This window comes from Chiloscyllium punctatum, chromosome 1 (assembly GCF_047496795.1).
Source record: "Chiloscyllium punctatum isolate Juve2018m chromosome 1, sChiPun1.3, whole genome shotgun sequence".
Classification (NCBI taxonomy): Eukaryota; Metazoa; Chordata; class Chondrichthyes; order Orectolobiformes; family Hemiscylliidae; genus Chiloscyllium; species Chiloscyllium punctatum.
Window position 1 is genome coordinate 131,114,617 of NC_092739.1, and position 27,704 is coordinate 131,142,320.

At 42.7% G+C, this 27,704-nt stretch overlaps 1 protein-coding gene across 2 annotated transcripts in view; it reads right to left on the reverse strand.

Annotated features, from left to right (window-relative positions):
* Positions 1-27,704, reverse strand: part of dcc (DCC netrin 1 receptor) — a 1,336,447-nt gene that overhangs the window by 287,094 nt on the left and 1,021,649 nt on the right. For both annotated transcript variants that reach the window (XM_072574203.1, XM_072574193.1), the window contains exon 12: positions 10,924-10,973. In XM_072574203.1, coding sequence (XP_072430304.1) covers positions 10,924-10,973 — 50 coding nt within the window. The remainder of the gene's footprint in view (positions 1-10,923; positions 10,974-27,704) is intronic.

Sequence of the window (27,704 nt, forward strand, 5' to 3'; positions counted from 1 at the left end):
TATTCATCCCATGGAAGATAAGAACACGGAATTTATTCTAGTTGGTAGTTATGCAGCAGCTTGCTTATTTCGTAATCTTTTGGGCACGGTTCTGTAAGAAGGATAAAGAAGTAATGAAAATGGTGTGAGGCTGATTTGCTTGAATGGAGCTGGAAATGAATGGTTACAGCTATGAAGAGAGACACAACATAATTATAGCCTTTTTTTCTCCAAGAATTGAAATAATTAATGGTTGACCTTAACAAGGTCTTTCAATTTTGTTGCAACTTCTTGCTGAAGCAGACTGGATAAATACTTAAAAACAAGGAATGTTAAAAGTTATATGGAGTAAAGAAAGTGGATTTTGGCTCAGTGGGCAGAACCTGTGCAGACAAGGGAGATCTCAGCTACTGGCTGGAGTGAGGCCTCCATGGTACAGGCTCGAAGGGCTGAATGGCCCACTCATGCACCTGTTTTCTATGTTTCTAGATTTTTTAAACTTCTTTTCAGGAAGCACCACGGAACCATATGTCATTGAGGCACTTGAAAGGCCACCTCAGGTTGGGGGTGGGGGAAGCTTAGCATAAAGGTGCCCTCAGGGGATGGGCTGGAGGGGTTTCACCAGCAAGGCTAGTGCTTGGAGGGGTGTCTGCAACCTTTCTGCCCCAATCCCTCATGACAGGCCCCCCAGTCAGGCACTCCACCCACATAGTCAACAAGCAAATACAACAGAATTTGTTTCTCATGTTGTCTGCAAAGTGAGCCCATCCTCCACTGGGTGAACACCAGTCTGAGTGAGACCAGGCTGTATGTCCCAGTAATTCGCCAATCCAAGCAAGCAACATATTTCTCTGTCCCTAATAGGCAAGACTATACTCAACCAACCTATGCTTTCAAAACGTGAAATTAAACGTTTATTGTTGGGTATGATTCCACAATTGGGCAGCACCCTTCAAATAATCATCAAAAGCATCAAGCTTCTGGGAGTGATCCTGACAGATCACTAACAATCTGTCCCTGTCCACCCACGTAAACACAACAATCAAGAGAGCAAAACAATGCCTCCACTTCGGCAGGAGTCTAAGGAAGTTCAGCATGTCCATACCAGCTCTTACCAACTTTTATAGATGCACCATAGCAACCATTCTATCCAGCTGCATAACAGCTTGGTATGGTAACTACTCTGCCTAGGACTGTAAGAAACTACAGAGAGCAGTGAACACAGCCCAGTCCATCACACATACTAACCTTCCATCCAGTGACTCTACCTACGCTTCTTGCTGCCTTAGGAAGGTAGCCAACATCATCCAAAGACCCCTCTCACACCTATTAGAAACTCTTCCAATTGGGCAGAAAACACAAAAGTTTACACACACTTACTAATAGATTCAAGAATACCTTTTTAGTGGCTGTTATTAAACTTCTGAATGGACCTCTCAAATTAAATTTAATACTGATCTCGCTCTTTGTGCACCCTCTCTGTAATATTGCAATCCTTGCTCTGTTCTATTGCTATGTTCTGCCTGTACTGCATGTAAAACAAAACGTTTCACTGCATCTAGATACATGTGACAACAATAAATAAAATCAAAGTAATAGTACAATATCTAATATCTGTTTTCTGTAAATGCACTATTGGCAGGACGAGATTGCCCTGGAGGAGATTCAATCGGATGGTTCCTGGGATGGAGCAGTTTAGCAATGAAGACTGGATAGACTGGTTTATTTTCTTTACAACAGGAAAGGCTGAGAGGAGACCTGACTAAGATCAGGAGAGGCACGCACAGGGTGGGTAGAAAGCAGCTGCTCCCCTAAGTTGAAGGGTTAGGAATAAGGGGCACACTTTCTACATTGAAGTCAAGGGGTTTAAGAGGGGATTTGAGGAATTTTGTTTTCACCAGGAGGGTGGTAGGAGTCTGGAATGCATTGTCTGGGAGGAAAGATGAGGCTGGAAACTTCACAACCTTTAAAAAGTACTTGGATGAGCACTTGAAGGGTCATAACATTCAAGGCTATGGGCTTCATGCTGGAACTTAGGATGGGCACAGATTTAGAGCAGTTTCGACGGTCCAGACACAATGAGTCAAAGGGTGTCTCTACTTTACAATTCTATGAAACTAGACTAAACACAAATTTAAGATAATCAGTTGAGCTCACAGTGTGGCTCATTTATGTTACATATCTTCATGTGCAGGCTGCAATCATCTGTGGGCAGAAGGACTATGTCTGAGAATTGCACTTCTTCATATACAAAATAGTGAAACTAAAAGAACACCATGGTGATGCAGCATTCCTCCTTCGTGCACTGCCATCAGGCAGATATTGTTTTGCCCTCTTCTAAAAACCATAGGCATTGCAGGATTGATTTCAGCTTTCAAATAGCCTCAGTGTATTATTTAGTACTCATTGTGACATTCTTAATAAATTGGAAGTGTATTGTTTTACCTTTACATTGATTTTTTTTTTACTTTCACTATTGAATTTTAATCAACATCCTTACTTCCCCACATGGCCATAAAAGCATCAAAAAAAAAGAGAGACAACTTCTTCCTTGGGAGCTACAATAGATCATTTCACATTAATCTTTATGGTAGCATGCGTTTCACTTTCAGATTAGATTAGATTACTTACATTGTGGAAACAGGCCCTTCGGCCCAACAAGTCCACACTGCCCTGCCGAAGCGCTACCCACCCATACCCCTACATTTACCCCTTACCTAACACTACAGGCAATTTAGCATGGCCAATTTACCTGACCTGCACACCTTTGGACTGTGGGAGGAAACTGGAGCAAATCCACACCGACACGGGGAGAACATGCAAACTCCACGCAGTCAGTCACCTGAGGCGGGAATTGAACCCGGATCTCTAGCGCTGGGAGGCAGCAGTGCTAACCACTGTGCCGCCCACTCCTTTACCAAAGCAAATTACATATATAATGGCTTTTCTTTACAAAATAAAACTAATGTTTTTGCATGTACAAAGTGAGTCAGTTTTATTTGCAATCTGCAGTTAATAATAAGACAAATTCGACCTCAAGAGAGACATTAGGAAAAGTACTTGTCACGCTTCATGAATATTGTACAGCTAGTCATAGACACATTTGGAATTCATTTTATTGTAGGACTATATGTAGGTAAAGATTTATGATTGGCTTTCAGGCTTCCAGACAGACCAATTACGTTGGCTTGTCCTGACATACCTCACCCCCTCCCCCCACCGCACCCCCCCCCAAGCCTTGTGAGGAGTTTTAAAATCAAGGCAAATAGATTGAAACTTCATGTCTAACCTTTGAAATATTTTCTTTTCTTTTTATCAACATTGTTGCAACAGTTGACAAAACGTGAGAATGGCTGCCTCTCCCCACAAAATTTTCAGTCGAACCCAGTGAGACAGTGGAACAGCCTGAAGTTTCGGCTTCACACTCCACATCACAGACTTTATCATCTGATGTTGCTGACAAATTAGTGTAATTCTAAGGGAATCATGCTCTATCAGAAGTGATAATTCCATGGATGAAACATTAAACTGAAGTCTTGACTGCCTTCTCAGCTGGATGTAAAATATCCTCCTCTAAGAAGATGGGGGAGTTCTCACTCCTGTCTCAGCTAAGTATTTAGCCCTCAATCAAAATCAAAAAGAAAAATATTATCAGCTCATTATCTTCTTACTGTTTGTGGGATCTTGCTATGTGCAAACAGACTGACACATTCTCTCATCATCCATCAATCATTACACTTCAAAAAGACTAAATTGCACTGGCTTTCCTTCCACAACACTTTCTAATTAAAGTTCTCATCTTGATATTTAAATTGTTTGTGGCCATGCCCTTTCCAGATTGTCCAGTATACTTACTCCTGGCCAAGATTCATGGATGCCCATTTGGAGAGGATTTACACCACAAGCTATCAATGTCAGAATGCAAGGATATTTGTGCAGAATAAAATGTAACCCAATATAAAAGGAGGTGCTTTCACTGCTGCGATAGTATGTGCTGTTTCTTCATTCATTTTCCAGAGGGATATTCGATAGATTCTGTCAACTTCCAGCATTTTGCCCTCTTTTAGCTTAACTAACTTTTCTATCACAACCTTTAATTTACTATAATTGATCGTGTATCAGTGTTAACTAATTCAAGATTCAGCTCATCACCGAAATCTTCGCTTTGTAAAAAATTTGTGAAGTACTTATTTGATATCAATTTCCATTTTCAGTAATGTTTTATTGCCACTATCCTCTCCTTTGTCACTGTTATCCCAAAATGCATTTAATAATTCTTTTAACTGATATATTTGTAGAATGCTTTTTAATACTAAGATTTTCAGCATTAGCTTGCTTCCAACCTCAATTTTTCTATGTAGCTGGAAATAGAAGTGTTTTTTTTCTTTTTTAAAATATGTATTTTTTCTGTCAGTAATTGAATGGGAGATATGAATTACGGAACTTTTTCTGATGCACTGTGACAAGTGCCATTCCCCATGGTGAAGTAATGTGATTTTGGTTTTCTCATTCCATAAGTTAGTAATTTGGATAAAGGAATGGGGAGTTGTACATTCAAACTTGTAGTTAATAGACCATGAGATATAGAGGCAGAATTAAGCCATTTGGCTTATCAAGTCTGCTCCACCATTTGATCATTGCTGATCTGTCTCTCAAGCCCATTCTCCTGCCTTACCCCCTTAATCCTAGTTTCTCCTACTGATCAAGAACCTACATGTCTTAACCTACCTCTGTCTTAAATTCACTCAATTACTTTGCCTCCACAGCCTTGTGCGGCAACGAGTTCCACATATTCACCACCATCAGCTGAAGAAACTCCTCATCGGCATGGTGGCTCAGTGGTTAGCACTGCTGCCTCACAGTGCCAGGGTCCCAGGTTTGATTCCAGCCCCGGGTGTCTGTCTGGAGTTTGCACGTTCTCCCTCGAGGTGCTCTGATTTCCTCCCACAGCCCAAAGATGTACAGGTCAGGTGAATTGGCCATGTTAAATTGCCTGTAGTGTTAGGTGCATGAGTCAATGGGACTGGGTGGGTTACTCTTCAGAGGGTTAGTGTGGACTTGTTGGGCTGAAGGGCCTGTTTCCAAACTGTAGGGAATCTAATCTCACTTGGAAAGGGTTGTCTTTCATTCTATGCCATCTCCTTAGGTCCTGGTCTCTCCTACTTGTGGAAACATCTTCTCCATGTCCACTGTATGCAGGCCTCTCAGTGTTCTGTAAGTTTTAATCATATTTCCAACCCCCTCCTCCCCTATCCTTCTAAACTCCATTGAATACAGACCCAGGCTCCTCATACAACAAGCCCTTTTAGCCTAGGATCATTCTCGTAAATCTCTTCTGGACCCCCTGCAAGGACAACACATCTTTCCTTAGATACAGGGTCCAAAACTGCTCACAATGTTCCAAATGCTGTCTGACTAGAGCCTTATATAGCCTTAGCAGCATTTCTCTGCTCTTGCACTCTAGCCCTCTTTAAAAAATGCTAACATTGCATTTGTCTTCCTAACTGAACCTGCATATTAAACTTAAGGGAATTCTGAACTAGGAGTCCTCAGTCCCTTTGTGCTTCAGATTTCCAAAATCTTTCCCCATTTGGAAAAGTCGACACTCTACTCTTCCTACCAAAGTGCATAACTTCACACTTTTTCACATTGCATTCCATCTGTCACTTATTTGCCCACTGCCCTCCCTTGTCCAAGACCATCTCCAGCTATCCCTCTTAACACTGCCTGTCCCTCCACCTATCTTTGTGTTATCTGCAAACATAGCAACAATTTCCACAGTTCCTATATCCAGATTGTTAATGTACAACATGAATAATTACAGTCCCAGTATGGAACTCCACTAGGCATGGCTGCCATGTGAAAATGACTCTTCTACTCCCACTCTCTGCCTTCTGCCAGTCAGTCAATCCTCTATCCTCTAGCGAACTCATCTCTGCATACCTCGACACGGTCCTGTCCCCCTTAGTCCAAGAACTCCCCACCTACGTTCGGGACACCACCCATGCCCTCCACCTCCTCCATGATTTTCACTTCCCCGGTCCCCAATCCCTTATCTTCACCATGGACATCCAGTCCCTATACACCTCCATCCCCCATCATGAAGGACTTAAAGCCCTCCACTTCTTCCTTTCCCGCCGTACCAACCAGTACCCTTCCACCGACACCCTCCTTCGACTGACTGAACTGGTCCTCACCATGAACAACTTCTCTTTCCAATCCTCCCACTTCCTCCAAACCAAAGGAGTAGCCATGGGCACCGCATGGGCCCCAGCTATGCCTGCCTCTTCGTAGGATATGTGGAACAGTCCATCTTCCACAGCTACACTGGCCCCAACCCCCACCTTTTCCTCCGCTACATCGATGACTGTATCGGCGCTGCCTCGTGCTCCCATGAGGAGGTTGAACAGTTCATCCACATTACCAACACTTTCCATCCCAACCTCAAATTCACCTGGACCGTCTCAGACTCCTCCCTCCCCTTCCTAGACCTTTCCATTTCTATCTCGGGTGACCAAATCAACACGGACATTTACTATAAACCGACCGACTCCCACAGCTACCTAGACTGCACCTCCTCCCACCCTGCCCCCTGTAAAAACGCCATCCCCTATTCCCAATTCCTTCGTCTCCGTCGCATCTACTCCGAGGAGGACCAGTTCCAAAACCAAACAACCCAGATGGCCTCCTTCTTCAAGGACCGCAATTTCCCCCCAGACGTAGTCGACAATGTGCTCCACCGCATCTCTTCCATTTCCCGCTCCTCTGCCCTTGAGCCCCGCCCCTCCAACCGCCACCAGGACAGAACCCCACTGGTCCTCACCTACCACCCCACCAACCTCCATGTCCAGCGTATCATCCGCCATCATTTCCGCCACCTCCAAACGGACCCCACCACCAGGGACATATTTCCCTCCCCTCCCCTATCAGCGTTCTGAAAAGACCACTCCCTCTGTGACTCCCTCGTCAGGTCCACACCCCCCACCAACCCAATCTCCACTCCCGGCACCTTCCCCTGCAACTGCAAGAAATGCAAAACTTGCGCCCACACCTCCCCCCTTACTTCCCTCCAAGGCCCCAAGGGACACTTCCACATCCGCCACAAATTCACGTGCACCTCCACACACATCATCTATTGCATCTGCTGCACCCGATGTGGCCTCCTCTATATTGAGGAGACAGGCCGCCTACTTGCGGAACGTTTCAGAGAACACCTCTGGGACACCCAGACCAACCAACCCAACCACCCCATAGCCCAACACTTTAACTCCCCCTCCCACTCCACGAAGGACATGCAGGTGCTTGGACTCCTCCATCGCCAGACCATGGCAACACGACCGTTGGAGGAAGAGCACCTCATCTTCCGCCTGGGAACCCTCCAACCACAAGGGATGAACTCAGATTTCTCCAGTTTCCTCATTTCCCCTCCTCCCACCTTGTCTCAGTCAAATCCCTCGAACTCAGCACCGCCTTCCTAACCTGAAATCTTCTTCCTGACCTCTCCGCCCCCACCCCACTCCGGCCTATCACCCTCACCTTGACCTCCCTCCACCTATTCCCAACACCCCTCCCCCAAGTCCCTCCTCCCTACCTTTTATCTTAGCCTGCTGGACACACTTTCCTCATTCCTGAAGAAGGGCTTATGCCCGAAACGTCGATTCTCCTGTTCCTTGGATGCTGCCTCACCTGCTGCGCTTTTCCAGCAACACATTTTCAGCGCAATCCTCTATCCATGCCAATACTTTGCCCTATCATCATGAATTTTTTAAAGATTAGATTACTTACAGTGTGGAAACAGGTCCTTCGGCCCAACAAGTGCACACCGACCCTCCAAAGAGCAACCCACCCAGACCCATTCCCCTACATTTACCCCTTCACCTAACACTACGGGCAATTTAGCATGGCCAATTCACCTAACCTGCACATCTTTAGACTGTGGGAGGAAACCGGAGCACCTGAAGGAAACCCACGCAGACACGGGAGAATGTGCAAACTCCACACAGTCAGTCGCCTGAGGCGGGAATTCTTAACTTACTTCAAAGACTCCTGCATGGCAACTTGTCAAAGTTCTGGAAATCCAAATAGATCATATTCACTCGATCTCTTTTGTCTAACTTGCTTGTTACTTCCTCAAAGAATTCTAACAGAATTATCAGCCATGACCTGCCCTCGATGAAGCTGTGCTGACCCAGCCCTATTTTACCAAGTACTCCGCAATCCCACCCTTAATAATGGACTCCATAATCTTACCAATGGCCGTAGGCAGTTTAAATGGCTTAGAATTTCCTGTCTTCTGCCTCCCTCCCTTCTTTAAGAAGGGTGTTACATTTGGCACTCTCGGACTCTCCCTGATTCCAGTGGTTCCTGAAAGATCACCACCAATGGCTCTACAATCTCCTCAGCCATGTCCTTTAGAAACCTGAGGTGTAGACCATCTGGTCCATCTTCAGACTTATCAGCTTCCTCAGCCCTTCTGCCTTACTAATGGTGACTACACTCACCTCTGCCCCTGACTCTTATGAAGTGCTTACATACTACTGGTGTCTTCTACTGTGAAGACGAATATAAAGTAGATATTCAATTCCTTTGCCATTTCTTTCTTCCCCATTTCTACTTTTCATAAAATCATAGAATCTCTACAGTGCAGATATAGGGTATTCAGCCCAGCAAGTCTGCACCACCCTCCAAATTTAGAGGCTGGCTTCTCTAGCCTCAATACCCAGGGATCCAATGTCTACTCTTGCCTCTCTCTTACCTTTTAAGTATCTCAAGAAAACTCTTGCAATCTTCTTTTCTATTATTAGCTGGCTTACCCTCACATTTCATCTTCTCCCCCCCCCCCTTATTGCTTTTCTAGTTACCCTTAGTTGGTATTTAAAGGCTTCCCGATCCTCTGGCTTCCCACTAATCTTCACCGCATTTTATGCTTTTTCTTTTGCTTTCGTGCTGTCTCTGACTTCGCTTGTCAGTCATGGTTGCCTCGTCCTCCTGTTAGTACTTGACAATAAGTCAGGAGGGACCATATGTTGTGTTGGTAGGAGCAAAATGTTACAAAGGGACACAATCTGAACATGGAGTAAAACCATGACAGATGGGCACAAGCGTAAGAATGTTCTCTTTGTACCCGAGGAAGATAGCTCAGAAAAATGGATTGATGTTGAGATATTAGAAGCTGCGGAAGAACAAAGGGCTCTCCACAATATATTTAAAGGTGGTCAAAAAGTAATGAAGAGGGTTGGTTGTGAACATGGTGCTAAAATTCATTCTAAAAAAAGTGACTTCTGTTGTTATGTTGTGCTCCAATCTTTAAAAGTAATATATGTACTGTTAATTTATGGGGCGAGTTTGAGGCTCTCTTCCTGGTTGAACGGGGAAGGTACCATACTGAAATGGCAGGCAATGACTTTTTCTCTACTTCTGCTGTTTCCATGGTGTTCATGTTCCTCACTTGGGCTGACTGCTGGCTGTCTGGAACCTGCACACAGGTTGGAGCATTAACCAGGATCAAATGACAAATAGAAGACCCAAGTTAGGACTCTCCTAGACAGAGAATGCTTGTCACACATTTTTTTCTAGTGTGTACTGGTTGTCCAGCTCACGCAGAACACATTAAATATCATAATACATCTGTGAGGCCTGGGGGAACCAGCAGAAAATTTCTGAGTTCTAATACACAGACCCATTCTGCTGTCACTCCGGATTTAGTGTTCATGCTTCCCCTTCTCTGAGATAGATTCCTCTCCACAGCAATCCTTTCTCTTCCAGTCTGGAGGCTCGGCTATCCATTTGTGCTAGTGTTCCAGAATTGTCCTGCATGTTTGTTTCTATCCCTCGGCACTCCAGTGAAATACTAATTGTTAGGCTGAGTTCCACTAAATAGCTGGCTAAGGTCTGCATAGAGATTGAATTCTTTATGCCCTCTGCTCCTGTGTGCTCAATTTACAGCTTTGGTCGTACTCTCTTCATTTGCTCTAATCTGATCACTTTTCAGAATAGAGTTCAGTCATGAGTTAATGGTCCCCAAGGTGGAAGATCACTCCCTTTGGAAGGCAACAGCGGTTGGGAAGAGAAACACCAGCAGGTTGTCTGCAGGTGTTAGTGGCTAAGAAATAGCAATGGAGGGTTCATCACCGTTCTTCAAGGTCCTGTTGGTACCCGTTGGTAATGGATTTTACGCAGGAACAGACCAACATTTCTTTTAATGAATACAAAATGTTATTTTCTTCACAGCCTTGAAACTTGGCTTCCAATCCAACATTGCTGTCGATCTATAATCTGAAAACCCTGGTCGCTGAGCCTCCAGTGATCATTTAACTGGTACTGTTGTTTTGAGACATGGTTTTATACAGTGTTTCTAAAATCACATTGAGAATTTAATCCATCAATGTTTTATTGGAAGTCAAAAGGAATCAACATCCACATGCATTTCTTTCATAAATGTAAATGAAAATTCATCCAAATTTAGGAGGGGAGAACATAAACTCTGCTGCCGAAATGTACATGATTCTTAAAATGTAAAGTTTGTCACACACTTCAGGCAATTGAAAGGTCAACAGGTTCACTGAGCAAAGCTCCACTATGGGTAAGTGACAATTCAATCCAATTTCTACTAATTTGGCAATGGAAAAAGGTTTTAAATGCACAAACCTCCTTGGACAAACAAAACCAGTAATTGCTAAACTGAAATGGAAACAATAACTAATCAATTCCAGTTACAATAGTAGTCAATTTATAAAAGCTTCAAGCTTTTTCTCAAAGCAAATTGCCTGACAAGAATTAAAGCTTTCCCATATCAACCACCCCGTAATCACACATATATCATAACCATTCCTCATCAATATCTTATTGGCTCCATTCTGAGGTCACTGAAATTGAATTTGATGAAACTCTAAGTTCAGATTGAACATTCTCCATGAGGCAAGTGAAATAAGTTTCTGTACTTACACGAGAATTTGCCACTTCCAACGAAACATTCTGAGGGGGTGCACCGGGCACTGCAAAAACACAAGTAAACAGATAGTTAAAGGAAAGAAGAAGAAAGTATTTGTTGGACTTTTACCAAGCTGGCATGTTAGGTCTGAAAGGTGTAAGAATCGAGGAAGTCAGAATCCTCCCACAGGCAGTGGAGTTTAACTCCCAGGTTGGAAGCCAGTTGTCCACTCATCAGGGAAAGGGGTAGCGACCATGGGGATGGGGTGTACTGGCAATTGGAGTTCGGAGTTAGGTCAATTGATGGGGGAAAAGGGCAATGGGAGTTGATGAGGGGAAAGGAAAGGGTGGTGGATTAGTTAGGGAAGGGGGGTGTATCAATTTTGGGAGGAGGACGTTCGGCAAAAGTGGGGAGAGCATTGATGCTCCTTGGGGGGGTCCGGAGGAATTTGGAGAGGAATCAGGAGGACCCATTGAAACCTGGTGGTGGGAGGGCTGAATCAGATGTTTCATGGAGGGTGGGGAGGGAATGTGGAGGATCGGATTCATGATGGGATTGGAAAGGTGCACCTCTCCTGAATTCTCCCAAGTCATTGAGAAACTGAATAATGATAAATCAGCTGGCCTCATTATCATTTTTAAAAGACCACAATGTCTCTTTGGATAACATTGGATGCCTTTCCACTTCCTAGTCTCTGTTTAAATTGTGATCCCTTGTTATTGACCATTCAACTAAGGGGAATAGCTGCTTTCTATCTATCCTGTCCACGCCTCCCATAATCTGAGATCTCTCCATCAGGTCCCATCTCAGCCTTCATTGCAGTAAAAGAATTAACCCCAGCTTATCCAGCTTCTCTTCTGAGCTAAAATGCTCCATTCCCAGTAACATCTTATGAATCAACTCCTTCAAAGCAATCACATCCTTCCTATAATGAGGCAAAACAGAATTGCACATGATACTTCAGCTGTGGTCTAACTAAAGTCTCATACAGCTTTAACATAACCTCCCTATTCTTACAACCAATGCCATGACTGGTAAAGGTAAGCATCCTGTGTGCTTTCTTAACTACGCTATTAACCAGTCTTGCCAGCTTCAGAGATCTGTGGACAAACCCCTCAAGATCCCTCTTTATCTGGTGTCCTGACATTTGCAGAGTTCTCCCGTTTCTTCCGAAGTACATCACTTCAACACTTGTCATTGTTAAATTCTATCTGCCCACTTGACCAATTTATCTCTATCTTCCTGTACCCTAAGGTCTTCTTCCTCACTGTCAAACACTCATCCAGTCTTCGTGTGATCTGTAAACCAACAGTGGCTAACTAAGAAAGTTAAGGAGAGTATTTAGTTCAAAGAGAAAGCATATATGGAGGTCAAAGTCAGTGATGGCCCAAAGACTTGGATAAATTCAGGATCCAGCAAAGGAGGAGGACTCAAAAGATAATAAATTTTTATAAATGACCTGGAGGAGGGGCTAGAAGGTTGGGTGAGCAAGTTTGCGGATGATACGAAAGTCGGTGGAGTTGTTGATAGTGAGGAAGGATGTGTCAGGTTACAGCGGGATATAGATAAGTTGCAGAGCTAGGCAGAAAGGTGGCAAATGGAGTTCAATGTAGGTAAGTGTGAGGTGATTCACTTTGGTAAGAGTAACAAAAAGATGGGGTACTGGGCTAATGGTCAGATACTTGGTAGTGTGGATGAGCAGAGGGATCTTGGTGTCCATGTACACAGATCTCTGAAAGTTGCCACCCAGGTAAATAGTGCGGTGAAGAAGGCATATGGCATAGTGGCTTTTATTGGTAGAGGAATTGAGTTCTGGAGTCCTGAGGTCATGTTGCAGTTGTATAAGACTCTGGTGCGGCCGCATCTGGAGTATTGTGTGCAGTTTTGGTCGCCATACTATAGGAAGGATGTGGAGGCATTGGAACGAGTGCAGAGGAGGTTTACCAGGATGTTGCCTGATATGGTAGGAAGATCATATGAGGAAAGGCTGAGGCACTTGAGGCTGTTTTCATTGAAGAAAAGAAGGTTTAGGGGTGACTTGATAGAGGTGTACAAGATGATTAGGGGTTTAGATAGGGTTGATGTATGGAGTCAGCTATTATGAGGGGGCATAGCTTTAAATTAAGGGGTGGTAGGTATAGGACAGATGTTAGGGGTAGATTCTTTACTCAGTGAGTCGTGAGTTCATGGAATGCCCTGCCAGTAGCAGTGGTGGACTCTCCCTCTTTATGGGCATTTAAACGGGCTTTGGATAGGCATATGGAGGATAGTGGGCTAGTGTAGGTTAGGTGGGCTTGGATCGGTGCAACATCGAGGGCCAAAGGGCCTTTACTGCGCTGTATTTTTCTATGTTTTCTATGTTCTATGTTCAAAGACAGAAAATAAACTATGAGGGTTACCTCGTGGGAAATATAAAAACTGACAATAAGAGCTTCTTTCGAATAGAATAGTAATTTATTGTCACTTGTATTTTTATACAAAATGCAGTGAAAAGTATTTAAGTTGTCCTACTCTGGTACCTATATTAATATATATTAATTACATATATTAAAAAATAAGTCAAAGTCCATATTCAAGGAAAAGACGGGCCCCACATTCTCCACCACTGCAGAAAGCTGACATTGAAACCACTGAATCCACTGTACTGTCGTCAACTTTCCCCTAATTTTTGTGTTGTGTGCAAAGGCATGTTGTGAGAGAGGTACAAGCAGTTTACAAAGAGGTATTGATATGTTAAGTAACTGTGCAAAAGGTTGACAAATGGCCTATAATCTGGGAAAATGCGAAGTTATTTATTTTGGAAGAGAAGAAAAGTACAACATATTATTTAAATAGAAGGAAATTGCAGAATGCTGCCACACAATGGCACTAGGTGGTACTTGTCCACAAATGACAGAAAGCTAGCACACGTGTCGTGGGTAATCAGGAAGGCTAATGGCATGTTAGTCCTTATTTCAAGGGGCTTGGAGTAAAAGAGTCAGGACAGTCAGGCTGCAACTATGGAAACTATTGGTGAGTCAACATCTGGAGTACTGTAAGCAGTCTTGGTCCCCTTATTTGAGGAAAAACATCATTTCATTGTATGCACTTCAGAGAAGGTTCACAAGGGTGATCCCTGGTATGGAGGGTATTTTGTAAATTAGAATTCCTCTGGTGGGGAAACAGGCCATTTGGCCGAACAAGTCATACCGACCCTCCAAAGAGTAACCCACCCTGGCATTGATTACTGTAGACTTCCACTAACTAATGCACCTGGCCTACACATCCCTGAACACTATGGGACAATGTAGCATGGCCAATTCACCTACCCTTCACATCTTCGGACTGTCGAGAGGAAACCCACACAAACACAGGAAGAATGTGCAAAGTCCACACAGACAGTTGCTAAAGGTTGGAATTGAACTTGCATCCCTAGCACTGTGAGGCAGCATTGCTAACCACTGAGCCACCATGCCGCCTTACCTTATATCTTAGGAGCAAAGGTTAAACAGGTTTGGTAGTATAGTGGTTAGTGTCTCCGTCTACCACGCAGGAGACCAGGGTTCAATTCCCTGCCAGGGAGGACCCAAGCATTGGGGTGGCATGGTGACTCAGTGGTTAAGACTGCTGCCTCACAGCATCAAGAACCCAGGTTTGATCCCAGCCTTGGGTGATTGTCTGTGTGATGTTTGCACATTCTCCATGTGTCTGCGTGAGTTTCCTCCCACTATTCAAAGATATGCATGCTAAATTGCCCATAGTGTTCAGGGATGTGTAGGTTAGGTGATTAGTCAGGGGAAATGTAGAGTATTAGGGTAGGGCAATAGGTCTGGGTGGAGTACTCTTCAGAGGGTCGGTGTGGACTTGTTGGGCCAAATGGCCTGCTTCCACACTGTAGGGATTCTATGATTTAGGTTTGGACTCTACTCATTGGAGGTGAGAAGAATAAGAGGTGATCTCTATAATAAGAGATAGGAGCAGAAATTAGGCTATTCAGCCTATTGGGTCTGCTGTGCCATTCAATCATGGCTGATAAGTTTCTTAAAGCCATTCTCCCACTTCCTCCCCATGACGTTTGATATTCAAGAACCTATCTATCTCAGTCTTAAACATATTCAATAACCTGGCCTCCACAGCTTTCTGTGGCAATCTCACTGAAACATGTCAGATTCTTTAGGGGCTTGACAGGGTAAATCCTTCCAGTCATGGGAAAATCTAGGACCAAAAGGCACAGTTTCAGAATAAAGGGGTTTTAATTTAGGACCGAAATGAGGAGCAATTTCTTCTCTCAGAAGGTTCAGAGACTTTGAAACTGCTTGCCCTAGAGAGCTGTGGGAGTAGAGTTCTTCTGTATATTTAAAACTGAGATAGATAGATTCTTCATCAGTCCAGGAGTCAAGGGTTATGGGGAAAGGGTAGGAATGTGGACAAAATGTAGATCAGCAATGATTCTATTGAATACTGGAGCAGGATTTGGGACTGAACAGCCTATTCCTGTTCCTATTTCTTATGGTTTCTCCTTCTGGTCTTAGGAAGCTTTACCATCTGAAAAACCCTTGAAATCATTTCATGCTCTTCCTTTAAGCACATTACTGGGAATTTAAATGTCTGCTTAAAAAGTTATCAGTTTCTACAAGGCTTGCAAAACAAAGTAGACATGTTGGTTACTAAAATGTCAGGGTTCTGCATTTTTTTATCACAATTTGGTGCAAATTATCCACACGTTTCATTTAGAATTTTAAAAAAGTGGAAGTTCCCACATCTATCTTATATTTACTTTTATCTCATCAGCACGTCTCTTTTGGTATCCAGTGAAACAGTTCGTAACTAATGCAATTATTTCAGTTGTATAGGACTGACCCGCCTTTATGAAAGTCAGGAACCAGAACCAGAGGTTTGTTTACAAAAGAAATGACCAAAGATAGAGAGCTGGTCAATAACTAATTCACGGAATGAATCAACAAAGCAAAGCGAGAAATGAGAAAGAGCTAATCCTCAACACTAAAGACAGCAAGATGAGGAACTAATCTACAAAAGGCGGCCATGGAAGAGAATAGAACCGTGTAACAGGATCCTGTAAATTAAGTCAGTAACAAAAAAAATAGAAAAAGTAGTGACAGAACAAGAAAAAAAAAGATGAGAGGATACAATGGCAAAGCTAGATGGCACAACCGCTTGATAGAACTGTGCACTATCAGCACACTATGAAGCTAGACAGATGGCAAATTATAATGGCAGCATAACTTGACAGAATGTATAACAATTACATGAGAACTAGTTGACAATGTTGTTAACATGAATGTCAACACAACAACATGACTGAACAAGGTAACAACATTATGCAGCTACCAGCCAACAGAGTTAACTGAGGGGACTTAATGATAAACTGGTTACCACAGAATCGTAAAATAGTTACAGTACAAAAGGAGGCCATTCAGCCTGTAGTGTTTGTGTGGTCCCGTGAAGGAGCAATCACTTAGTTCCACTTCCTTGCATTTGCCCCTAGTTCCTTAAATATTTTCTCTATAGATAATGAGCTAATTTCCTTCAGAATCCTAAACTGAGGCTGCTTTGGCCAAATCACTCACTTTTAGTAAAGGGATTTTTGGCTTGTCACCAGTATTTCTTTTAACAATTACCTTAAATTAGTGTCTTCTAGTTATTGATTATCCACGCCATGGGAACAGTTTCAACTTATCTGTTTTGCACTGACCCCTCATGAACGTAAATATCTTTAATAAAAACTCTCATTATCCTTTCCTTCTCCAAGGGCCATAGCCCATAATTCTCCAATCTTTCTTCATAACTGAACTTCTGTATTGCTGGAATTTTATCTGGAGAATAATGGATGAATAAGGATATGATGGTACAGCAAGAGTGGGGTGAACGAGGAGAGTCGACTCATGTATATATGATGAAGGATCTGTTTGGTTCTTTGACCCTGCTCCAACATTCAATGACAGCATGGCTGATATGTTTGTAACCATGGACTGAACCTTAAACTTTTTAGCTCAGTGTCAGCTTGGACAAGTTTTCTTGAGGGATTTTTGTCTGAGCTGATGAGATCTTTCATTGCATCATACCAAAGTTGTCTCATTAACGATGTCCCCCGACCCTATGGGTTCACAGTCACCTGTTCCTACTGTCAGCCATTCTTGGAAGTAGTCATCACTCACTGGAAACCCACCAAAAGTTCAGCATTCCTCACACTCACACTATATTTAAAAAGGTGCTGTGTACTAAGATGAGCCCTGACTTCCCGAAGCTGCCCTGCCTGGTCACGGAGGTTCATTCAGAGCAGGTTGCAGAAGAGGAAAATGGCTCCACAATTGCGTGACAGAGGCTGGTGGGTTGGGTAGAGCAGGGGAAGGCCTTCCTCTTCCAGGAGGACTGGCAGAGGAGGCCATACTTCCAGACACTGGCAGCTTAGTCAGAGGTTGCCACCTGGGTCAGTGTGCTTTCCACGTTCTGGAGGAAAGCCAGCAGCTGCAAGAAGATCAATGAAATTTTTTGCTTCACATGGTAAGTGCCATTCTCTTCCCTGCTCCCTCTCACTCACTTTCTCTCTGCTGCTGCACTCCCTACCATCAAGGCTAATGCTCTATCACACTCACTACTATTGCCTTCAGCATCTCCCTTGCTCACTCTTATTTCACCCCAATCTCCAACACCACTCATTTGCATGGTCTCTGTGCTACCTACTCAGTTTCCCAGAAGGCCTCACTAACCTTTGAACACCTGTGCCAGCACCACTAGCCATCCCACTCATTTTTATCTCATTCAATCCCTCCTTCTCTCTCATTCCAGGATAAGGCAGTTTGCAATAGGGCAGAAAGGGCCCAGATGGGTAAAGAGGTGCCTGACATCACCTCCTTACTCACTATGAGGGGAGAATGCGGTCCCTTGCAGGAGAAGACCAGGAGTGCTCCTGCAGAGGATGCTGCAAAATTCATGTCCCACCGATTTGAGTAAGTACCATTCTTCATTCCACTGCGACTCCCACAGTAACTGTGCTGCCAGTGTTATTTATTGCACATCACTTCAACCATTGGTTGCGACACCTGACCTCATGTCCTGCAGGTATGAGCGGGAGGTCCACAACCTCCAGTGGAAAATGGCTGGCTCCATCAGAAGACCCCTTCTAGACCTTTCTGCAGATCCCCAAAACCCAATCCAAGAATCCTTAACCTCCCCTTCAGCCCTGTCCCAAGCTCCTACCCCTCCAATCACACTTACTCTTGCCCTGAAGCCTATGTAATCCTGGGATTTCACTGATGCTCCTCCACTAGTATGCCACTCCCCCTCCATCCCTCCATCCCCACTTGGCACTGTGCAGCACAATAGCTGGCACTACTCATTGGGCATGACATGGATCCTTATTTCAGGCATAGGCCTGGTGGTGGCCTTGCTAATATCTGATTTCCATGTGATTCTGTGAGTATTCCCTGGAAGGGGCAGCACAGGTTCCTTGCTGTCTCTCTAGCCAGCTGTTCAAATCCCAGACACCTCAGCAAAACTTCACCAAGTCCATAAATTCTAGCTCCTGTGACTATATTGGCACTTTTTTGCCACTATGTTTACAGCTCAACGACATGACGTATGGCAGACTAAATGCAATCAAAACGTCCGCTCTCAGGTTAATAGGAAGCATTTCACTGAACAAACAGATAGACCATGATCAATTTACTTGACTTACTGGCAAACAACTCCAGAGATCTTTTCACTGATGAAATATTGCAACCAATCTAACACAAAAGCAGGCAAGAAAAGACTTGGGAGTGATAACATTTTCGTACATCACTGTTGTCTGCTGAAACTGCTTGACCTCACAGCACTCCAGCACAAATGCTAGCTGGTAAATTAGGTGTCACTAGAGTATTCTTTTGGCTGTAGGCAGGCTGTGTACTCAATTCTCCCAAACAGGCCCTTGATGCATCTTTCTTATCCAGACCTACAGGGATCTTCCCCAAACAAGATACAAATTACACTTGGGCATAGACTGTTATTTGTTTCCACTGAAGATGCAGAATTTACTTCAAACTGGAAACATGACAAAATTGTTGAAATCAAGTCTTTATAGAAACAGTTCTGGAGTTGAACCATCTGGCATCTCATGCTGCATGATGCTGAACAGTTTGACACCTGCCGTGCCTCTCTATGATCTCTGTCTCAAGTTCAAGTTGGCTGTTTTGTGCCTCAATGTTGATTCTGTTTCTCTCCCACTGGCTCAAGATGTAAACTTGGCTCGACAGAAGTAACCCAAAACACATTTTTCCAAATGTAAAAAGGGTGGAAAAGGTAGATGTAGAGAAAATGTTTCCACTTGTGGAGGAATTCAAAATGGGAGCCATATATACAATATAGCTACTAATCAATCTGATTTTGAAATGAGGAAAAATGTCTTAATTCAGAAGATTGAATAAATGTGGAACACTTCACAACCCTGAAGTGGCTGAGGCCAATAGCTTAGCTTGCTATGGAACTAGATGAGCACATGAGAAAGGACGGAATTAGAAGATATGTTGCAACTCTGAGTGAGGTGAATAAAAAGGTAAGAGATTAGCAGTACGGATGCGTTGGGCTAAATGATCTGTTTCTGTACTGTATATTCTATCTAATTTGATAGAACTCAAATAAAATTCTCAAAGTTCTGTGCAATTCAGAAATGAATCTCAAAACCACAACCCTTCCATTAGTCAAAGAACCTCAAGAACATACTGTTTCATTGTAAGTGTATTCAGCTCCAAACAGACCATTGTAGAAATAGATTACATTAATATCCCTGCATAAAGCAGGTAAGCAAACAAACCAAGGTGTTGTTAAATGCATAGCAATGGAGAAGACAAAAACTTTGTTCAATAATGTTAGAAAACAGGGCTGACTGTATTTTTGGCCAGAAATTTATAAAATACATAAATGCAGTTTCCAAACAGAATACACATTTCTTCATTATGCATAGTAATTATCAAGGATATTCAGGTCTTCAGTTTGGAAGCCTGCGACCAGTGGAATGCTACAGGATTGGTGTTGGGTCCACTACTTTTCGTCATTTATAAAAATGATTTGGATGCGAGCATAAGAGGTATAGTTAGTAAGTTTGCAGACGACACCAAAATTGGAGGTGTAGTGTTCAGCGAAGAAGGTTACCTCAGGTTACAACAGGATCTGGACCAGATGGGCCAATGGGCTGAGAAGTGGCAGATGGAGTTTAATTCAGATAAATGTGAGGTGCTGCATTTTGGAAAAGCAAATCTTAGCAGGACTTGTACACTTAATGGTAAGGTCCTAGGGAGTGTTGCTGAACAGAGACTTTGGAGTGTAAGTTCATAGCTCCTTGAAAGTGGAGTCGCAGGTAGATAGCATAGTTAAGAAGATGTTTGGTATGCTTTCTTTTATTGGTCAGATAATTGAGTACAGGTCATGTTGTGGCTGTACAGGACATTGGTCAGGCTACGCTTGGAATATTGCATGCAATTCTGGTCTCCTTCCCATTGGAAGGCTGTTGTGAAACTTGAAAGGGTTCAGAAAAAATTTAGAAGGATGTTGCCAGGGTTGGAGGATTTGAACTATAGAGAGAGGCTGAATAGGCTGGGACTGTTTTCCCTGGAGGTCGGAGGCTGAGGGGGTAACCTTATAGAGGTTTACAAAATTATGAGGGGCATGGATAGGATAAATAGACAAGGTCTTTTTCCTGGGATGGGGGAATCCAGAATTAGAGGGCATAGCTTTAGGGATGTAAAGGGCAACATTTTCACGCAGAGGATGTGCATGTATGGAATAGGCTGCCAGAGGAAGTGGTGGAGGCTGGTACAATTGCCACTGCTGGATGGGTATATGAATAGGAAGGGTTAGACAGATATGGGCCAAGTGGCTGGTAAATGGGACTAGATTAGGTTACAATATCTGGTCGGTATGGACGAGTTGGACCGAAGGGTCCGTTTCTGTGCTGTACATCGATAAGAACGTCCACAATTGTCTGCAAATTACACCACTACAAAGTAATTCGTGAAGAAAAACCAGTAGTAAAAACACTTTCAAAACCTCATCACAATTTGCCTTCAAAGAGAGGGCAGTTTCAAAGCCATCAGTCCTTGTGGAAAACAGTAAGCAACTAGGGATGTAGAGTGCTGAGCCGGGGCTTCGAGAGTGTGTCACGTTTACAAGGCTGGGGTTACAGTAAAGAGGCTGCTTCACTTAGATATTAGTCACTTGTGAAGAAGACAAGAGATAACAGCAAATGAGAGATGTTTTGCAAGCAGTGTGTTCATTTCAGGCTGCCTGATGTTGAATGAAATGGTTACCAGGCCCCAATCCAGTCTTAAATTAAAATCAAGTCAGTCCCTTGATTCATTACTCACAGTCTCTTGAGAGGGCAGCATATTATAAATGCTGGGGCATTCTCACAGAGTGTTTCAATTAAATCAATTAAGCACTCAGTTTCATTTACTGCCCAAGTGCTTCTTTTGAAGTGAAGCAATCACATATCAACAAATGTACAAACATGATGGCTGATTAATCAACACAGATGACATCATCTCCAACTTGAGCAAATACTTTTCAGAAGGATCCATCTGGAAGCTGGAACAAAAGGTTATTCTTAATCTTGCCATTTTACACCTATGCAATGCTGCTTTATTGCACACTCAGTTTTTTTTATTCTCTTGTGGGATGTGGGTCTGGATGGAAACTCATCTTTTAGGTTAGGAATCTCGCAGTGAGCAATTCACCTCCCAACTCCCCAACTCCAGTCAACCATCTGCAATGCACAAGTCAGGACTGTGATGGAATACTCCCCACTGGCTTGGATGAGTGCAGCCCCATCAACACTCAAGAAGGTTGACACCATTAGGATAAAGCAGCCTGCTTGATTGGCATCATATTCACAAATATTCACTCCTTCCACCACCAACTCTCAGCAGGAGCAGTACATACTATTTACACATTGCACTGCAGAAATTCACCAAGGCTCCTAGGACAGCATCTTCCAAACCAATGAACGTTTAGCATCTAGGAGGACAAAGATCCTCCACAAGGTCCTACATCACCTGCAAGTTTCCATACAAGTCACTCAACATCCTGACTCAGAAATATATACTTGGAAACAACGGTTCATTCAGCGTTGCTGGGTCAAAATCATGGAGCCCCCTTCCTCATGGCATTGTGGGTCTATTGACAATACATGGAATGTAGCAATTCAAAAAGACAATGCACAACCACGTTTTCAAAGACAACTAGGGAATTTGTAACACCTCAACACCTACATTTCATGACTAGATTTTTTAAAAATAGAATGTGCAGTGGTTTAGGAAATGAATGCAGAAATGTTAATGATATTGAACTTGGGTTTCACTTCAAGAATATATGTCTTTTGATCTTATCGTAAAGATTCAGAATACCTATTTAAGTATAACACTTCAGCCAATTATTCTGTCACTATATGGTGTCTAGTATGTTAAACAGTAAAGACCTATTTCTATGTAACACTTTGGCATCATAAAATGTCTCAAAAGAGTGAACACTGATTGTGAATTATGAGAAGAATTAAGGGAAATAGCTCACAGCTTATTTAGGGAGATATAAGTTTCAAGAAACTGAAGGATAGAAGTGTAGAAAGGAAATTCCTGAGTCTGAGAGTTGCATGGCTGGAGATGGTGTCTCCCATTAGGAAGTGGAAGAGAAGATAGAAGAGTAAAGACTACATGAAAAAAAATGGAAGACTGGACAAGGTTGCAGAGGCAAGAAGAATCCACAATAATGACAGAGATTGAGACACAGGGTGATGGGGAGCCAGCAAAGATCAGCAATGACAGAGGTGGAGTGTATGCAGAACTTTATGCTGTCTGGGCTGGCTTTAGTCTTAGGTGATGTTGTTAATGGAAATTCTAGCCAATGTAATATTTGACATGAGACAGGCAGCATGGTGACAGGATTTAGCTGTAAGGCTGGGAAACTGTTAAACTGTAATTAGTTAACTATTGTCAGGAGGGAAATAGAAACCAACTGCATTGACAAACGAGAAGGAAAATTTTACCTGCATTTCCAGTGCTGACATCTAACTAAAACTTGCTACTTCATAGTATGCATGAACTTTGGGTGAAGAGAAGACAGGGCTTGAACTCCACTATAAAACAGTTCATTGACACTTACTCCCTGTCTCACATAGCTCCTTTGATCCAAGAACCAGGATTAGGATACTGGAATATTGATGCAAATGGAATCATTTCTCAGTTTACATCACCTCATTGGAGTGAGAATGCAGAGAAGTCGTTCTCAAAACTATATGTTAAGCCATAAACACACTTTTCTTTGAAAAAAACATAGCTCAAGCTTGACCTGTGAGTATCAAGTAATACATTTAAAAATTCACTCTGTTTCACTTGACTGAGGATTTCAGATTGAACAAAGAAAATTTACAGCCCAGGAACAGGCCCTTTTGCCCTCCAAGCCTGAGGCAATCCAAATGTACTGTTTAAACCTGTTGATCAATTCCTAAGCATCTGTATCCCTCTATTCCCCACCTACTCATGCATTTATCCAGACACATTTTAAATGAATCTACCATGCCTACCTCTACCACCTCTGCTGGCAATGCGTTCCAAATGCCTCTGTCTGGTTACAGGTATTTTGCAAGCTGAGTAGATATTTCCAATGCAGCTAGTTTTACTTTGCTTGCAGAAAAGGCTTCATATTTTAAAGGAAACTGACGTTCAGACTTTTAAAGGATGTGTTTCACAGATCCTGTGGTTCCATTAGCATGATACCTGGCGTTTCAGTGCTGTGAAAAACTGTAGACAGTCCTTGAAATGCATTGGTGCTATTTATTTTCACACTTGACCTTTGCTTTCCAAGCAGTCTGTACAATAGGGACAGTCACTCAGTTCCAACTTCAGGATTTCAAAAGGTTTCATTTTACTATCAACCACCTGCTCCCACTCACTTCCTGCAGGGTATATGGTACTTTATCAGACTGCGAGGGGGGTAGGGCTACAACTCTAGTTGGAGTCACAACTCTATTCCTGCAGGTCACATCCCTTATGACTCCTACATCACTATCCCTCCACCCAAGCTTGCCATCCAATCACATGGACATTTCTTCTATTGTGATGAGGATTCTTCTTCAGGGACTTTGGATTCTAAAGCTGAAATGTAAATGAGTTTTGGAGTTTAGTTCTGTGAGGATGCCTTGTTTTTCAAAAACTACATTGGGAAAGTTATTTTGATCAGTGAGTTCACAACAGCGTTTTGATGAAAGCGTACAACTTAAGCTAAATTACAAGAGAAGCCAATTTGTGAAATGTTCAGAAAGTTATGGAACCATTTCTCAGTTTATATCACCAAATTGGCATTGTGGGTCTACCGACAATACATGAAATGTAGTGATTCAAAAAGGCAACGCACAACCACTTTTTCAAGGGCAACTAGGAAATTTGTAACACCTTAACACCTACATTTCATGACTAAATTAAAAAAAAAGATTGTGCAGTGGTTTAAGAAATGAATGCAGAAATGCTGATAACATTAAACTTGGGTTTCCCTTCAAGAATGTTTGGCTTTTGATCTTAGCACAGAGATTCAGAATACCTATTTAAATATAACACTTCAGCCAATTATTCTGTGACTATATGATGCCCAGTGTGAAAAAGAGCAAAGACCTATTTCTATGTAACACTTTGGCATCATAAAATGTCTCAAAAGAGTGAACACGGAGAATGAATTATGAGAAGAATTAAGGGAAATGGCTATTTGGAGTGACAATGCCGAGAACTCATTTGCATAGCTATATGTTAAGCCATAAACACACTTTTCCTTGTGATTAAACCACAGCTTAGAGCTTGACCAGTGAGTATCAAGTAATGCATTTAAAAATTTGCTCTGAATTAAAAATTCAGCAAGTTAAGCCTTTACAACCCACAGAAAGAAGGCCAGGGTTTGGTTTCTAAGAAAAGAGCCATGGCAACAGATGGGTCGTTTCAGCTTTGACACTTTCCAGGTCATCAGTGCTAGAAATACACAATCTGTGTTTTAGCTGTCCAGTTTGACAGGGCTGGGGAAACAAAAAGCTGTGATTTTCCGAGAGTTTAATAAGAAGTGAAAATAAGTTAGCCTACATCAGTGTCTTCCTGGGAGATACATAGATAAGCTCATCTGGTGAATGTGTGGAAAGTTTCTGAAAGGAAATAACTACAACCTTATGAGTAATAAATTTTAAAGTGAAGAATGGAAGTGATCGTCATAGGTTGAGTGTCTCTAAAGGATATTTCTGGAGTAAAGGAATTGGATCTTTAATTTTGTTATTTATGGTATCAATCAAAATTGTGTTACCCTTTGCTTTCCTCTCCTTCCCTTCTTTTAAAATGACAACATGTGTACTAAAGAAAAGTATGTTGACAACCTCATGGAAATATGTTCAGTGATTGGCCACCATCGTCATCAAGTTATAAAATTATTTAATTGTCTATTAAACAAGGTTTCACTCTGAGATTTGACTTGTCCACTGTTACTATTTTCTAGGAACATAATGTTGCCTTCAACACTTTTGTCTTAAACAAATGAAAATGTTCGAAGAAGAAAAAATAAGACACTCAATTTTTTCCAGCTCAGTGCATTTTCTCTTTGGTTGCTTGAGGCAATTTCTGTGAAATTAGTCTCTAGCTCCTTAGTGGCAGCCCTAGCAAGGTGAGAGTAAAAGCAAGCTGGGCAGTGGAGGAAAAGGCAACATCATAACTACAGCAAATTTAGTTATAAGAACATAACAACATGGATCAGGGTAAACAATTCAGCCCCTCAAGTCTACTCTGCCATTAATAGGATCATGGTTGATCTCATCTTGACCTCAGCTCCACTTTTCTGCTTGCTGCCTGCCTTGGTTCTCTGGGTCTTCACTTTAGTTATTTTATAAGCTGTAATGGCCTCTGGCTCTTAACTCTCAGAAACTCATCACCTCATTCATGTACCCGTGTCATCTCTATGTCAATTTGTGCCCCACTAATCCCCATGTCCCTTGTATTTCCGATGGCACCTCCATGCCAATGAACACCCTCCACCTACTGCCTCTCAGCCAATGACACTTCAGTAGCACATACAACAATACATGTTGGGAGCAGCCCCTCGGGTCTGCTTGACTTTTCAATCAGATTATTGCTGATCTGATTGCAACCTCCAATCCACATTCCTGCCCAACCCTCTTTCCACATCCAGCACCTTTTCAAGAAGAGAGTTGTGAAGACTCACAACCCTCTGAGAGAACACATCTGTTTTAAAGGGTGACCTCGAATTCTAATTTCTCCCTTAAGAGGAAACACCCTTTCCATATACATGTCTGATGAGACCCATCATGATCCTAATTACTTCTGTCAAGTGACCTGTCTCTTCTAAATGCTACTGGATACAAGCCTGGCCATTCTGATCTTTCCTCACTAGGCAACCCTCCATAGCAGGCATTCATGTCATGGAGTATTCACCACGGGCAAACTTTAGGAAACATGTTGATGACCAAAAATTCTCTCTTGATATTCTCGGACAGCTTTCACGGAGACATAGTTTCTCATGAAAGACTCTCGCACATATAAAATCTACACAAAGTTTTCGAATCTCAAGTTGTGAAAACATTTTCATTCATTAGCCACATTAAACTCAAATGATCCTTTAAAAGCCTCTTTAAACTAGCATTCACACTCATAACTCCTTGCTGAGATTTGTGCACTTGTACCTTATGAATGTGATATTAATATGAATGTACCTAAGCATTCATATAAATTAACCACTCTTGAAAAATAAATAACGATACGGCGGAACAGTCAATCACGTGTTTTTTTTCCCCAACCTACATCAGATTGTCTGTCAAACAAAGTAGACAAGTAAATGAGGGGTCTTTAAATTCTTCAAATTGAAAAAGCAAAAATTGTTTTTTAGATTACATATCCACACTTAATCAGGCATTATCCCCCATTCAAAAGCTTATCTATTCCTTCAATTTGTGATGACAACAATCTGGGTTTAGGACATTTTGAAAGACAAAAAGGAGATCTGTTTAAACTCAATAGTAATTTAAAATGGAAAACGTGAAGGCTGCAGATGTCAAAGTGTCAGAGTTGAAAAGTGTGGCACTGGGAAAAAAAAACGGTCAGGCAGCATCCGAGGAGCAGGAAAGTCGATGTTTCGGGCATAAGTCCTTCATCAGGAATGGCGGGAAGAGGGGGGAGTGGGTGGCTGTGGAAGGGGTCTGCGAGATAATAGGAGGGTGGAGCTGGGCTAAAGGTAGATGGAAAGACAATAGGTAGATGCAGGTGGAGGGTGATTGTGCAGTGGGAAGTGTGGAGTGGAAAGGTGGGAAGGAAGATAGACAAGTAGGATAGGTCAAGAGGTTGGTGCCAAGTTAGAAGATTGGATCTGGGATAAAGTGTGGGGAAGGGAGATTTGGAAACTAGTGAAGTTGATGTTGATGCCGTGTGGTTGAAGGGCTCCAAGGCGAAAAATAAAACGTTCTTCCTTCAGTTGTTGGGTGGCTAGGATTTGGTGATGGAGGATGACTTGCATGTCCTTGGTCCAGTGGGAGGGAGAATTGAAGTGGTCAGCCAAAGGGCTGTGGGGTTGTTTAGTGCATGTGTCCTGGAGATGTTCACTGAAACACTCCACGAGTTGGCGTCCAGTCTCCCTGGTGACCACTTCAAGAGCAACAGACACAGTGGATGAGGTGGGTGGATGTGCAGGAAATCTCTGCTGGATGAGAAAAAAATCCTTTGAGGCCTTGGACAGAGGTGAGGGGGGAAATGTGGGTTCAGGTTTTACGCATCTTGTGGCAGCAAGGGAAGCTGCC